Source organism: Bufo gargarizans, chromosome 5, assembly GCF_014858855.1.
Source record: "Bufo gargarizans isolate SCDJY-AF-19 chromosome 5, ASM1485885v1, whole genome shotgun sequence".
Taxonomy (NCBI): Eukaryota; Metazoa; Chordata; class Amphibia; order Anura; family Bufonidae; genus Bufo; species Bufo gargarizans.
The window spans coordinates 438705537-438720463 of NC_058084.1; the positions used below are offsets into that span (position 1 = coordinate 438705537).

At 45.1% G+C, this 14927-nt stretch overlaps 1 protein-coding gene across 2 annotated transcripts in view; it reads right to left on the minus strand.

The window, feature by feature from the left end:
* MPP7 (MAGUK p55 scaffold protein 7) overlaps positions 1–14927 on the minus strand; it is a 339705-nt gene that overhangs the window by 163240 nt on the left and 161538 nt on the right. For both annotated transcript variants that reach the window (XM_044295108.1, XM_044295109.1), the window contains exon 5: positions 10914–10991. In XM_044295108.1, the coding sequence (XP_044151043.1) occupies positions 10914–10991 (78 nt within the window). The remainder of the gene's footprint in view (positions 1–10913; positions 10992–14927) is intronic.

The following is a 14927-nucleotide window of genomic DNA, read 5'->3' on the forward strand; positions in this document are numbered from 1 at the left end:
CCTGGCAAAGCACACTAAGCACATTCATCCACTCAGACATCATTTGTTATAATGAAGAAAGCTGTCCACCTTCTCAGAGACAGATAAATGATTATTGGGAAGCGGCTGCTCTCTTTCCACACTGGGGCGGCAATGTGACCCATAATAAACAATAAAGGGGCAATATCAGGTTGCCGTGTGTTATTTTTAAGGTACAAGGAACCACATTTTGCATTTAGTTCTGCTTGAAAGCAATAGTATTTGTCAAGCGTCTAATCCCAAACCCTTCTCAACTTCTAGCGCCAGCGGGGCCTTAGCCCTACTACTCATAACCCATATTCCCTGTCCATAGGCTCCAGTAAGTCACATGGACGTCATGGAGGAGCACCCCACTCAGAATCCCCTTCTATGACCCAGAATAGAGAGGTGCTTTGTACAGGGTGCTACCCCTCTGGTGGGCTCAAGCCGTCAAAGGCCATCATGTAAAACCACACAAGGCAGAACTACTTGTCCAAAATTAATTGACTACTCCAGTTTTCTGTTTCTTAAAGGGGTTATCTGCCCAGAAAAAAAGGGGGAAAAAAGTGGAAGAAAGGAGTCCCTGACTGCTTCTTCTCAGTGGTCCCTCTTGACATGGAAATATGGTTGCTCTGCCAAACTCTGGTTGAGGGATCACAGCTTCCGCAAGTGATTGGGTAATCCATCACAGGCGGATACAGGGGGGCAAAGGGGCAAGGGGCAATTGACCCCCCCCCCTCCCCCGAGCTGGCGGCCCTGGTGAAAAGTAGGGGGCGGCAGCAGGGCATAGGGAGAAGAGCCATTCCATTGTGGAAGCGCTCATCTCCATAGTCATCTGTATCGCTGTCCTCAGGATGCTGCCGGCACCCTATAAGAGACCAATGCAGGCGGCGCAATGATGTCATCGCGCCGCCTGAGCCATACAGCACAGGACACAGGCCGGAAGAGGCCTGCTTCGCATCGTTGACATGGAGGTAAGTATAAGTGTTTTTCTTTGTTTTGTTTTTTATATGTACAATTACAATACTTTTACTGGCACATGATGGGGGGGGGGCCTCTTGTTACTGGCACATGATGGGGGGGCCTCTTGTTACTGGCACATGATGGGGGGGCCTCTTGTTACTGGCACATGATGGGGGGGCCTCTTGTTACTGGCACATGATGGGGGGGCCTCTTGTTATTGGCACATGATGGGGGGCCTCTTGGCACTGGCACATGATGGCGGGCCTCTTGTTACTCGCACATGATGGGGGGGCCTCTTGTTACTGGCACATGATGGGGTGGCTCTGGTTACTGGCACATGATGGGGTGGCTCTGGTTACTGGCACATGATGGGGGGGCTCTTGTTGCTGGCACATGATGGGGGGCCTCTTGTTGCTGGCACATAATTGGGCGGGTGCTCTTGTTACTGGCACATGATTGGGCGGGTGCTCTGGTTACTGGCACATGATTGGGCGGGTGCTCTGGTTACTGGCACATGATTGGGCGGGTGCTCTGGTTACTGGCACATGATTGGGCGGGTGCTCTGGTTACTGGCACATGATTGGGCGGGTGCTCTGGTTACTGGCACATGATTGGGCGGGTGCTCTGGTTACTGGCACATGATTGGGCGGGTGCTCTGGTTACTGGCACATGATTGGGCGGGTGCTCTGGTTACTGGCACATGATTGGGCGGGTGCTCTGGTTACTGGCACATGATTGGGAGGGTGCTCTGGTTACTGGCACATGATTGGGTGGGTGCTCTTGTTACTGGCACATAATTGGGCGGGTGCTCTTGTTACTGGCACATGATTGGGGGGTGCTCTTGTTACTGGCACATGATTGGGCGGGTGCTCTTGTTACTGGCACATAATTGGGCGGGTGCTCTGGTTACTGGCACATGATTGGGCGGGTGATCTTGTTACTGGCACATGATTGGGGGGCTCTTGTTACTGGTGCATGGTTGGGGGCTGTTACTGGCACATGATTGGGGGGCATCTATGCGGGCACATTATTGGTGGGCACTATAGGGGCATCTGCTGAGGCCACAGAGAAAGTTTTTTTTATATGGGTGCTCTGTACAGTAGCATTTTATACTGGGACACATTATGGTGGGTACTATGGGGGAGAGGAGTACTATGGGGTCATCAACGGGGGGCACTAAGAAGGGGTACTTTATACTTGCAAATTGTGGGGGACACTGAGGGCATTTACTGGGGCACTATATATGGGGCATTTTATACTGATACATCATGGGGGGCACTAGGAGGAAGGGGGGAGAGGAGCACTATGGGGGCATTATATTGGGGTATTTTATACTGGCACATTATGGGGGCACTATGGGGACATTAGCTCAACTGGGGGCATTACAAGGGGGTATTTTCTGCACTGTAACATTATAAGGAGACTTTATTCTACTGGGGGGGCATTATGGTGGGCTTTATTACTCCCCCATGGTATAAGCCCCCTAGTAGCAGCACCGACCTCTCCCTACTCTGCTATCCCTCTGCCCCTCCAAATCCTTATTATGAAATCTTTCTCATTAGGATAAAACTCAACATCAGCTCCACCAAGCCTGCGGCCAAAGTGTTGAAGTTGTGTCCGAGAGGCCCAAAGGCCATGCAACTAAGTTTTCATGTGAAATCGGTTTATTATACACATATAGCCTACACTGTGCCCCACAATATACAGTATACCTCTACACTGTGGAGTCTGTTCTATAAGCACCATTATTTAGTGTCGGCGGACAAAAAATAATCTGGAAGACCACTGCCATCACATTTCATGTATAAACTGGGACATCAAGTAGAGAGTGACCGGGGACCCAGGAAGTGTCACAACGGGAGTGTGGGGGCATTAAGACATGTATGAATTGTTTTAAGCCAGGCCGGACAACCCCTTTAAGAAATAACGACACTTATCAATGCACTTTGTACAAGTCTTTTTGGTTAGACGTTCCCCTGATAATGAGATGATTACAGAGTGTCTCACTGTTGGGGCTGAGCAGCAATAGTCCATGGACAGATGGGGCGCTATGACTGTAAATGAAAACAGACCCCTTTTACTAGTTCTAGACTAGTGTCATGCACATCAGTCACCCTATTTTCACTTCCTTTCTATGGTTACAACTAGTGTTGAGCGAATCGAACTCAAATGAATTGACTTCAATCCGAATTTCATGGAAAAAACGATTTGTTGCGAAGCCAAATTTCCTTGCGCTTCGTGGTAATGAATCAATTTTCTATACAATCGCGGTAAAAATAAAAACATACTCACAGCATCCATTTGAGCGTGAAGAGGGTAAAATCCTGCACGCGGTGACATATGATATCACCATGCCGGCAAGCATGATGATGTCATTACGTCACCGGGTGGTCTTCAATCAAGATGGCTGCGCCGGCCTCTATGTGATCAAATGGATAAGGTGAGTTTTTTTGTTTTTTTTTAAACCCTGATTAACCCCTGAAAGGCCTAAATGGTAGCCTCAGATGGTGCTGTATCTGAGGGTGTTTCGCTAAATACAAAAGAAATGCATACAATAATTTTCTTTGCGAAATTCGGCGAAGCAGCTGAATCAAATTTTCCATAACTTTGCTCAACTCTAGTTACAACCACCACTGCAGCGCATATACAAGGTCACTGAGACAGGAACTGCTGCGCGCTCCCACAGTGCTTTTTCCTATAGTGTGCAAGCACGACCACTGTTGCTGGATTGCAGTGTGGTCGTACCAATGGAAACAAGCAGTGTATAATATAATAGAAAAATGAATCAAGCCAGCAAAGGAGGCAATATGGACAATCACAATACATTAGTAAGTGCCTTGTATTAAGGCCTCTTTCCGGATAAGGTCCGGATGCGTTGCGGCAAACCCATGCGAGTAGGTACGCAATTGCAGTCAGTTTTGACTGCGATTGCGTTCCGTTGTTTAGTTTTTATCGCGTGGGTGCAATGCGTTTTGCACCCGCGTGATAAAAAACTCAATGTGGTACCCAGACCCGAACTCCTTCACAGAAGTTCAGGTTTGGGTTCAAGGTTGTGTAGATTGTATTATTTTCCCTTATAACATGGTTATAAGGGAAAATAATACCATTCTGAATACAGAATGCTAAGTAAAATAGCGCTGGAGGGGTTAAAAAAAACTTTAAAAAAATTTAACTCACCTTAATCCACTTGTTCGCGCAGCCGGCATATCTTCTGTCTTCATCTGTGAGGAAAAGGACCTTTGATGACGTCACTGTGCTTATCACATGGTCCGTCACATGATCTTTTACCATGGTGATGGATCATGTGATGGACCATGTGATGAATGCAGTGATGTCATCAAAGGTCTTTTTCCTCACAGATGAAGACAGAAGAGATGCCGGCTGCGCGAACAAATGGATTAAGGTGAGTTAAATGTTTTATTTTTATTTTTTTAACCCCTCCAGCCCTATTTTACTTAGCATTCTGTATTAAGAATGCTATTATCTTCCCTTATACCCATGTTATAAGGAAAAATAATAATGATCGGGTTCCCATTCGGATCGTCTCCTAGCAACCGTGCGTGAAAATCGCACCGCATCCGCACTTGCTTGTTTCACACAGCCCCATTCACTTCTATGAGGCCTGCGTTGCGTGAAAAATGCACAAAATAGAGCTTGCTGCGATTTTTACGCAACGCACAAGTGATGCGTGAAAATCACCGCTCATGTGCACAGCCTCATAGAAATGAATGGGTCCTGATTCAGTGCGGGTGCAATGCGTTCAACTCACGCATTGCACCCGCGCGGAAAACTCGCCCGTGTGAAAGGGGCCTAACTCTCTCTACATGATAAATGCCATTTGCTGAAGTAACACAATCCTTTCAATATTACCATATAGTATGTGAATCTCAACAAGGGAAATGCGGCTCAGGGGCTAAAAATACGAACTGTGATACATAAATCGGACATTATCTCCATTAGGATCCCACACGTATCTTAACTAGTTTTTCTATAGTTTACAATCTGCACAGTAAAAACCTCACACTAGAAAAACATCATAAGGGTCGAGACTAAACCACAAGCGGGACCGCAACTGGAACAGAACTATAAATTTACTTGATTGTGGATTATTTGGGATTGTTGAAATCCGAAGGCTTGTATCTTAGCCTCCAGAATAGGAATGGAGTTACACGCCAGAAGAATTAGACTCCAAGTCCATCTTTTCGGAAAACACGACAAAACATCAACCCTTTGTATAAGCCCCTGGCCGCACCGGCGGGAGCTCACTTTGCCCATTTGGTGGATGGGGGGTTAAGATTACCCATAAAACAAAAATGTCAGTGGTTATGGTCTTACTATAGGAAGAGACCGGGAGCTCTGACCCAAGCCAATTTGTGCTCGGAATCCAACGTCTTCAGCACTTTTTAATGCTGGTTTTAAGAACATGTAACAGAAGATGTGCAAAGTCGTCATCTGGGAGCTGGGGTTTGCTTCTGCAATGTTTTATGCTCACTAATGTACATAATGTTTTGTTTCGTAATCTAATGCCACTTTGCTCAAATGGGGCCAAATCCCTGCCAAGAAGTGGAAATCGAGATTGTAAATGGATTCCAAAATACTCAGCGCTGCAAAACAATTATCCAATCTCGAGACACCTAAGTGTTCTTAAGAGGTTCGGATGTTTGGTGGATTAGATAAGACTGAGAGCCAAGGAGATGCCCTACGCACTTCACGGGTGGGTAAAGTCTCAAACTGAAATTAATACATACCAAAGGCAGAGTCGTATGCTGCCATATCATCATTAAAGGGGTTTTCCATATTCAGGAGCCTTTTGGGCAGACTCCTCAAAACAAGTGGCCTGGCCTGTGGAGGTAAGCATACTTACCTGCTTGCTGCCGGTTTCCAGCTCCTTCGCTACCCACGTGTCAACAGCTGGTTTAACAGCCGCTACAGAGATGCGTCCATCTTGAAGAGAGGCAAAGGTGGACACATCACCCCTATGGCCACTGATGAATGTTGACACGCAGAGACCCAAGGGCAGTAGCGTGGGAGCAAAGGAACTGGAACCATGCGGTGGGGAGCAGGTAAGTATGCTTCCTTCCACAGGTCAGGCCATGTGGAGGGTCTATTCAAAAGGCCCTCGAAGATGGAAAAGCCCTTTAAATATGCAAATAAAATAAGAATGGATTACAAGACATAAACTTTAAAGCATCATCAGTAATTGTCTGGCAGCTCCACCCTGAGGGCAGAAGTCAAAGGACAAGGAAAAGTATTCATTTTTTTATTTTAGCTGATATCTTTTTTTTTTTTTTATTTCAATATAACTTCCATACAAAAATTACTAATTTACACCAAACATGAGATCACTAAATCCACAATGATTATAAACAGGAAATCCAGATCATGTAAAACTTCTCCATTGTTCATTTTACATGCATGAAATGGCAATTTATTGGTGTTATTTTCTAAAGACATGGGATGTATATATCATTTTTTCTCTTTTCTTGACCTATTGTGTCTATGCTAAAGGTCATTAGCAGTTTATAGTGTGTTTCAGCAACCTCTGTTAATCTTTTCATTTGAAGGATTTATCTAACAAAAACCTACCGGTATTTTTGGTAAAAAGAAAAAAAGGTGGCTGGTCAATGTTCAATGACTCCGGCCAAGTGCAGAGAAAAATGGTGGGAGATGAAACCAAGCCAGGTCCTACATAGAGGGCGAGAGATGCTTATTGGAGCCAGATAAACATGCCCAAAGAGGGAATCTACGTATAAAAGCAAGACAATCCTTTGAACATCTCTGTATTGGCCACAAGTTCAATAATTCTGTCGCTGCCTAGTGAGGTGAAGGCCTACAATACCGATTATTCTAAAGGATATCATTTATGAATATAATGGCAAAAAATACCAAAGAAAATAGAGTTGTAACAAACAAACTAAAGAAGATCATTAGTAGATGTCACCAGGGGTATAACTTTAGGTGGAGGGGATAGAGCAAAGATTGTGGGCACATATAGTCACCAGAGGCTTAAAAGAAGAGAAGACCACTACTAGAAACGAACTGTGATATTTGGACACCCCCAATAAAGATTCTGCATCGGTGTGCAGACGCTTCAAGTCTCGGTATACCACATAACATAGTAACTAGTGATTCGGCTGCCTCGCCAAATTTCACAAAACTATTTTGATTTGTGACGCATGACTTCGTCACGAGGACGCATTCCTCTGTATGTAGCGGGCGCAATGACGGGGAATGGCAATCGTGCCGCACCCCATCATTGAACCCCTCAGATGCCGCGTTCATTGTTGAAGAATCTGGTAAAAAAATAAAATAAAAAAATATACTCACCGTACCCATTTGCTCGTGGACAGGCTGTCACAGCCATCTTGAATAGGTCATCATGCTGGGGGGGGTATGGTGACGTCACTGTACCTGGAGAGTGCGCTGTTGTGGTGACGTCACCCCACGCAAAATTTTGTGCAGTATTTTCAACCAAGATGGCTGCGACTGCCTCTCCGCAAGCAAATGGATGAGGCGAGTATGTTTGTTTGTTTTTTGCCACTACTTTCGTAAAAATATAATTTGTTACGCAAGTAAATTCGACTTTGTGGCGAATCTAATTTTTCCTGAAATTCGGATCAAAGTCAATTGATGCACCCCATAAACTTATTGGCCTTGGCAGCTGCCATTTAGTATGTACGGGTGACTTGCATAATTCCTTCCCATGTGCATAGACTTAGGCCTCTTTCACACGGGCGTCATATTTTTGGCCCGGATAAGAGGCGTGTGCGTTGCGGGAAAATGCGCGATATTTCTGCGCGAGTGCAAAACATTGTCATGCGTTTTGCACTCGCGTGAGAAAAATCGTGCATGTTTGGTACCCAAACCCGAACTTCTTCACAGAAGTTCGGGCTTGGGATTGATGTTCTGAAGATTGTATTATTTTCCCTTATAACATGGTTATAAGGGAAAATAATAGCATTCTGAATACAGAATGCATAGTATAATAGTGCTGGAGGGATTAAAAAAAAAAAAAAAAAAGTTAACTCACCTTCTCCTCTTGATCGCGTAGTTCCCGGTCTCTTTACTTCTTGAATGAGCTGTGGGCTAAATGACCTGTGGTGATGTCAGATCACATGCTCCAATCACATGGTCCATCACCGTGGTGATGGAGCATGTGATCTGACGTCATCAAAGGTCCTTTACCTGTATTTAATGCTCACCCCAGGTCCTGCTCAACAAAGGATACAGAAGGAGATGCCGGGCTTCGCGATCAAGTGGACTAAGGTGAGTTAAATAATTTTTTATTTTTTTTAACCCCTCCAGCACTATTATACTATGCATTCTGTATTCAGAATGCTATTATTTTCCCTTATAACCATGTTATAAGGGAAAATAATACAGTGAATAGACTGTCACCTAGCAACCATGCGTGAAAATCGCACCGCATCCGCACTTGCTTGAGGATGCTATGCGATTTTCACGCACCCAATTCACTTCTATGGGGCCTGCGTCGCGTGAAAATCGCACAATATAGAGCATGCTGCGATTTTCACTCAACGCACAAGTGATGCGTGAAAATCAACGCTCATGTGCACAGCCCCATAGAAATGAATGGGTCCGGATTCAGTGCAGGTGCAATACGTTCACCGCACGCATCACACCCACACGGAAAACTCGCCCGTGTGAAAGGGGCCTTACAGTGTTAAACCTCATCTGCCACTTCTCTGCCCAAGCCTCCAATCTATCCATATCCATCTGTATCAGTATACTGTCCTCTGTAGTATATATACAGTATACAGGCCTCTGTAGTATATATACACAGTATACTGTTCTCTTCCATGTTAATTACTTTACAGAGTTTAGTGTCATCTGCAAAAAATTTTTTTTCTACTGTGTAGCCCATCTACAAGTCCATTAATAAAGATATTGAAGAGAATAGGGCCCAATACTGACCCCTGAGGTACCCCACTAGTGACAGTGACCCAATCTGAGTGTGTACCGTTAATAACAACCCTCTGTTTTCTATCACTGAGCCAGTTACTTACCCACATACAGACATTTTCTCCCAGTCCGAGCATTCTCATTTTATATACCAACTTTTTAGGCGGCACAGTATCACAGCCATGCCGATACTTTGTTATTCGCTTATTTTGATTGAGGTTCTCCAAGATAGCATCTCTTAGAAAACCTTCAAACGGTTTACCCACAACAGATGTTAAACTTACTGGCCTAACCCTGCCACAATTACAGAGCTACCAATCAGACGTTTTTATCCTGCAAGCTCCACATTTAAAGCAGAAGTAGTCATTCCTGCCAATCATTGCCAAAACCTGCTGGGACCAAGAGACCAAAGCTGTATGCCGCTTGGATAAAAGTTATTTCATGTAAAGAAACTTTTGAACTTCATCTAAAGGTCTGGACGTAATTTCTTATGCAAAATTCCTCTATTACTCCTACTATCACTACACCGAAATGTATTGCAAGTAAGCAAGGAGTCCGGCGGTATCCAGGTAGGAGACACCGTGACACAATTATCACTACCCTACAGAGACATTATAGGCACCACTCTGGCACTCCTAATCCGGGACGTGCGTTATACCACCTTGGAAGGGCCCTGGGATAGTACCCTGCGCGCGCTGCAATTGGCGTCACGACAAATACAGGATATATTATCCACCTCATCCTGACACTGCATTAAAGTGGCGTCAGCAAACCCATTCCTGGTCACTGCACATTTATCAAAACTGTAAAGGAAAACTGGATTAGTTGTCCATAGCAACCAATCACATTCCACCTTTCATTTTTCTGAGCCCCTTTGGAAAAATAAAGGTGGAATCTAATTGGTTGCTATGGGTAGCTGTTTTCCTTTACACCAGTTAGATTAATCTACCCCATTGCGTTTAGCCCTGCTGGGCTTTGTCAATGTTTAAATAAAATTCACCTTAATGAGGCACATTAAGTAAAAAAAAATTCACCTTGGGAGTCCATTTTACCTTATTGCCATTTGTTTCCATTGTTCACAGGACAAAATAGCAAGAACGACTAGACCATTCTGTCCAATAAAATAGGAAACTAATGGCAAACAAGTCAGACAGAGTTCCTACATGTATCCTATGGCATGTGTTAACCTATCTGAAGACATTCTACCTCACGTGATATGTTTCTGCCCCTGACAGAAAGCCCCGCAGAGGGGTGAACGCAGCGCAAGATACTTTTATTGCTTTATTAGACATATTCTACATGGGAAGCAGGCCCTAAAAATAAACCCAGCGAGCCTTGAGACCTGACATAACAAACCTAAAACAGCCACTTCTTCTAAGAAAAATGTTTTCCCACCACCTCAAGTTTTCTGCCCAATTTCGCTCACATGCCTCCTGATAAATGTGCAGTTCCCAAAAAAAGCAGGTGTATTTTCCCCCCCTTTTCTAATAGAATTATAGACAGGAAATTGGCTGCTCCACCGGCTTGCTTGTTGAGCAGTACTTTTTTGATTATGACAGTAATTTGGAAAGCTGGATAACATGAATCACGGCTCGTACGCTCTACGCTTGGCCCTGACAGCCCCCTCGCTGTATTTTATATCGCTCATTTCTGCCGTATTAACTGTCATTTTTCTTCTCCTGTCAGCAGAACAGACGTCTCATTTGTCTATTATTGTAAGGCGCTCCTCTTGTCTGTGACTGTCGGCAAACATTGGCAGAGGGGCTGCTCTCAGACGCTCTCTGCGGGACTGCAACCTGTAATTTTAATAACGCAGCCACCGCGTCCAGGCATACCAAGGTGATGTGTTTTTATTGCGGGCGAATGAACACAAATTACGGCGTTGTCAGCAGCCACCCCTGTGTTGACAGCAGACTGGGAAGCAATCTCCGCGGTGTAGGGTTGTTATCCTGGGAATGACTTGCACATGTTTGTATCGGGATGGCTTTCACATATAGAAATGCTTGGGCTGAAGGGCGGCACATACTTACATCATCTGCCAGGGCTGTAGCGCTGTGGATGATGGGCTGCGGGTTCTCTTTCTCGTAGTAGTGCAACTTCTCATGTATCTGGGGGTGAAAGAGGAAACAGAAGTTATTCCCAAAGGCATTGATCTGTATTCCTGAGCCACGTCACTAGCTGGTAAATGACTTTATTAGACAGAAATTATACTAGATTTCTATATCAACCAGGACAATAATATTCCCATATCTCACAGTTATAACACTCCTACTGGTGTCAAACCTGATGTTGACATCGCTGCAGCCAATCACTGGTCGCGGCGATGACCGGATCCCCTTGCGTTACATGACCATTTGTCATGATGTATGGGGAGCCAGACACTGCTGCGGCCAGTGATTGGCTGCGGTGATGTCAAACTGGATGTTGAGATCGATGGAGCCCAGCGGAGCATCGCAGGCCGCGAGAAGAAGCAGCGGGGGGCTGGCGCAGGGAAGCAGGTGCATAGGCTGAGGAAGTTCTTTTTTAACCGATATATCAGCGGGATATTATTACTTTATCTACGCTGGACTCAAATTTCTGCAATGCATAAAAAACTAATTCTTAAAATTGCATAATGTGAGTGCCGTGGATTTCACTTCACTCTACTGGTGTCAGAGGATAACATTGAGACCAAAAATGGCGCTCGCTCGCTAGTATATAACTCTTCTATAGGTTTGCCCCACATTTCGCAAATGACCATATAGATCCACATAGTACAGTATCTTGTTCAATCACAAATCTTAGGGATAGGACATAGGTCACTCACACAACAAAAGAATAAAAAAAAACTGTGCTGTTATATATATATATATATTACAGTACAAATACAAATATAGACACATCAAAATAATAAAAACATTTGTGTAGAGCATCTACAAAACGGCAGGCGCTCCTAGTATGTAGTGGTTACTTTTTGTCAAAAGTGGTACGGGGATGGACAACCAGTGAGCCGGCATTGGGGGGAAGGGGGGACATTGCCGCCAAAGGCTCACTGATGCAGGTGGGGAGTGAAGGCCAGCCTGTCTGGTCTGATGTCAAAGAATTACTGTTGTAGCGCACATTGCTGAAAAAGGTTACTGCAGGCTATGATAGGAAGGTCAGAGCACACTGTATGCGGCTACGTAGACATAAAGCAGACAATATTAGGCAAGTGGCTTTAAATGGGGTTGTCTAACCTCACACATTGGTGACATATCACTAGAATATTCAACCTATCAATGCCAGATAGGTGCTGGTCCCGTGCCCATATGGTACACCACAAACGATGGGTCCGCAATATACAGGCACTATCCGTGTGCACTCTATGGTGCGGTTGTGGACCCACTGACTTGAATGGGTCCGCGATCTGCAAGATACGGCAAAAGATAGGACATATCTTATCTTTTGCAGAGCGGAGGCACAGATCGGAAGCCTACATAATCTTTTCCGTGGGCTTTTAGGTACGTGCCTCTGCACTGCAAAAGATAGGACATGTCCAGTCCTTTGCCGTATCTTACGGATCGCTGGCCCATTCAAGTCAATGGGTCCACGCCGCAATACAGGATTCACGCGGCCGATGCCAGAGCATTGTGAACCGCTATTTGCGGTCTGCAGCGCGGGCACAGAGCCCTAAAGCCAAGTTCACACGTCAGTTATTTGGTCCGTTATTTCCATCAGTTATTGTGAGCCAAAACCAGGTATGGATCAAAAACACAGAACAGGTGCAAGTCTTTCCATTAGGGTCCATTCACACGTCCACAAAACGGGTCCGCATCCGTTCTGCAATTTTGCGGAACGGGTGCAGACCCATTCATTTCAATGGGGCCGGAATGTGCTGTCCGCATCCGCGGATCCGCAATTCCGTTCCTGAAAAAAATAGAACATGTACTATTCTTGTCCGCAATTGCGGACAAGAAAAGGCACTTTCTATGAGAGTGCCAGCGATGTGCGGTCCGCAAAATGTGTAACGCACATCCGGTGTCCGTGTTTTGCGGATCCGAAAAAAACACATACAGACGTGTGAGTGGACCCTTATACCGTAACTGAGTAGCTTCACTACTGGTTTTGGCTATTAATAACTGAAGTGTGAACTCGCCTTAAGTGGTTGGTGAAGATGACCTAAACAGCAAGACAATAGGGTCAGAGAATATAAAAAAAATTTAGACCAGAATACTCCTCTTGCCCCCAAAAAAGCTGCCAACCTGTCAGTGCCATCAGATCTGTAAAACGTACCGTGCACAGAAGCTCAGTTACAATTCTGCAAATCCAAACTATACAGGAATCCACATAAAACACGGAGCCTGATAGAAAAAAAAGCCGACTTTCCATTCACTATAAACTGTCCATGTTTATAGACGTGTTTAAGACGTGATTTGGGATACCGTCGCCTTACCTTCCACAGACCCAAGTCACCTGGTAGGACCCTACTACGGGAAATGTACCAAGGCCCATTTGTCATTACTGTCTGCTGAAGTGTTACATATGAAGTCAGGCGGAAAGTATGTGTGCTATGTAGATTAAGCCGTAGAATAACAGGGAATCTGAGCGCGCTCTGCGTCCTGCCACCATATTGCAAAAGCAATCATTTCCAATGGCTTGTCTGAAACGACAACACTTTAGGCTTCTACCTTTGCAGAGAGATTACCACCTTACCTAGTAGATGTGCCATTATTTCATTTCCATTTTTTTTTCACTTGGCTACTAGAATTGTCCCTGTATTTTAAATGAATTTTGCTGAACCTGGGAGGCAATGAAATTATAAAGTGTGATGTGACACGTGGGCAGACAATGATGTAATGGTGAACTACCGCGCTCCACCAAATGCACCATCACTTCACTGCAAAAGAATCGGCAATCGCCAGTAATCTCCCTCTAAAAAAAGCGGTAAACGAAAACTACGAGTCTACAGGAAGTTGGGATCTAGCATGCACCTGTGTCCCACAGAAAGGCACATTGGGTGGTCTGATCTAACTGGTGCCCATGCCAGTTACTCGGTTTGCCGCTTTTGTTTTCCAAATGGCTTCTGAAAAACGAGAGGTGGAATCTGAATAGTTGCCATGAAGAACAGCTTCACGTTTCCTTTGCACCAGTTTTGATATATCTTCTCTCTCACCCACTGAATTGGGTGGGAGTTGTACTTGTAAAGAAAAATCACTGACTAAAGTGGCCTAAATGGGAGGAAATGCTCAACCCCAAACACTGTAGCGTGTTTAGAATCGGGGGAGCAAGTGATCCGCTGCTAACGGCAATCCCCAGCAAAAATGCATACAATGGAGGATGCCGGCAGCAGACCACATGCACCATAAAGGCATCCTACACAGGATGAAATAATGTGTGGATGAAAATATAAAAATACATAAATCACAGAAAAAAGGTGCACCACAATAATATGCGACTGACCATACTGGCTAGATCCTGCCGGCATCCTCCATTGTATGCATTTTTGCTGGGGATTGCCGTTGGCAGCGGATCACACGCTGAGGAATTGCTCCCCCAGTTATAAACACGCTACAGTGTTTGGGGTTGAGCATTGCCTCCCATTTAGGTCATTTTAGTCAGTGATTTTTCTTTAAATGTATTCAATGTGCTAATGCTTGTCATTGGTAGCATTCTGGTGCACCTGGTAGCCTGTGTTACATGGCCTGTTATAGGTGGGGCTCGCAGCCTCCTCCTCCCTCCCATTGTATTAGAGATCTTACTATGGTGGTATGTAGGCGCTTGGCTGTGAGTCGGTCATTAGCACCTATCAGACTCTGTTCACACACCATAGGTACATAGAAGATTGACGGCAATACACAGGCAATACACTTACTGGTCCCCGCACCGCCGCTGCTTCTTCTCCCTGTACAAGGATGAAAACATCCGGTGGGGATGGGGTAGGGGTGAGCAGCCAATGGCAGGCGGGGATGAACCTTCCTAGCGCGCAGGGAATGGGGTAAATATATTACCTGTGAGGGGCCCGGCACATGGGGGCTCTTGGAGACATTGGATAAACCCTTTAAATTATTCACTTAGTGTAGATTTCT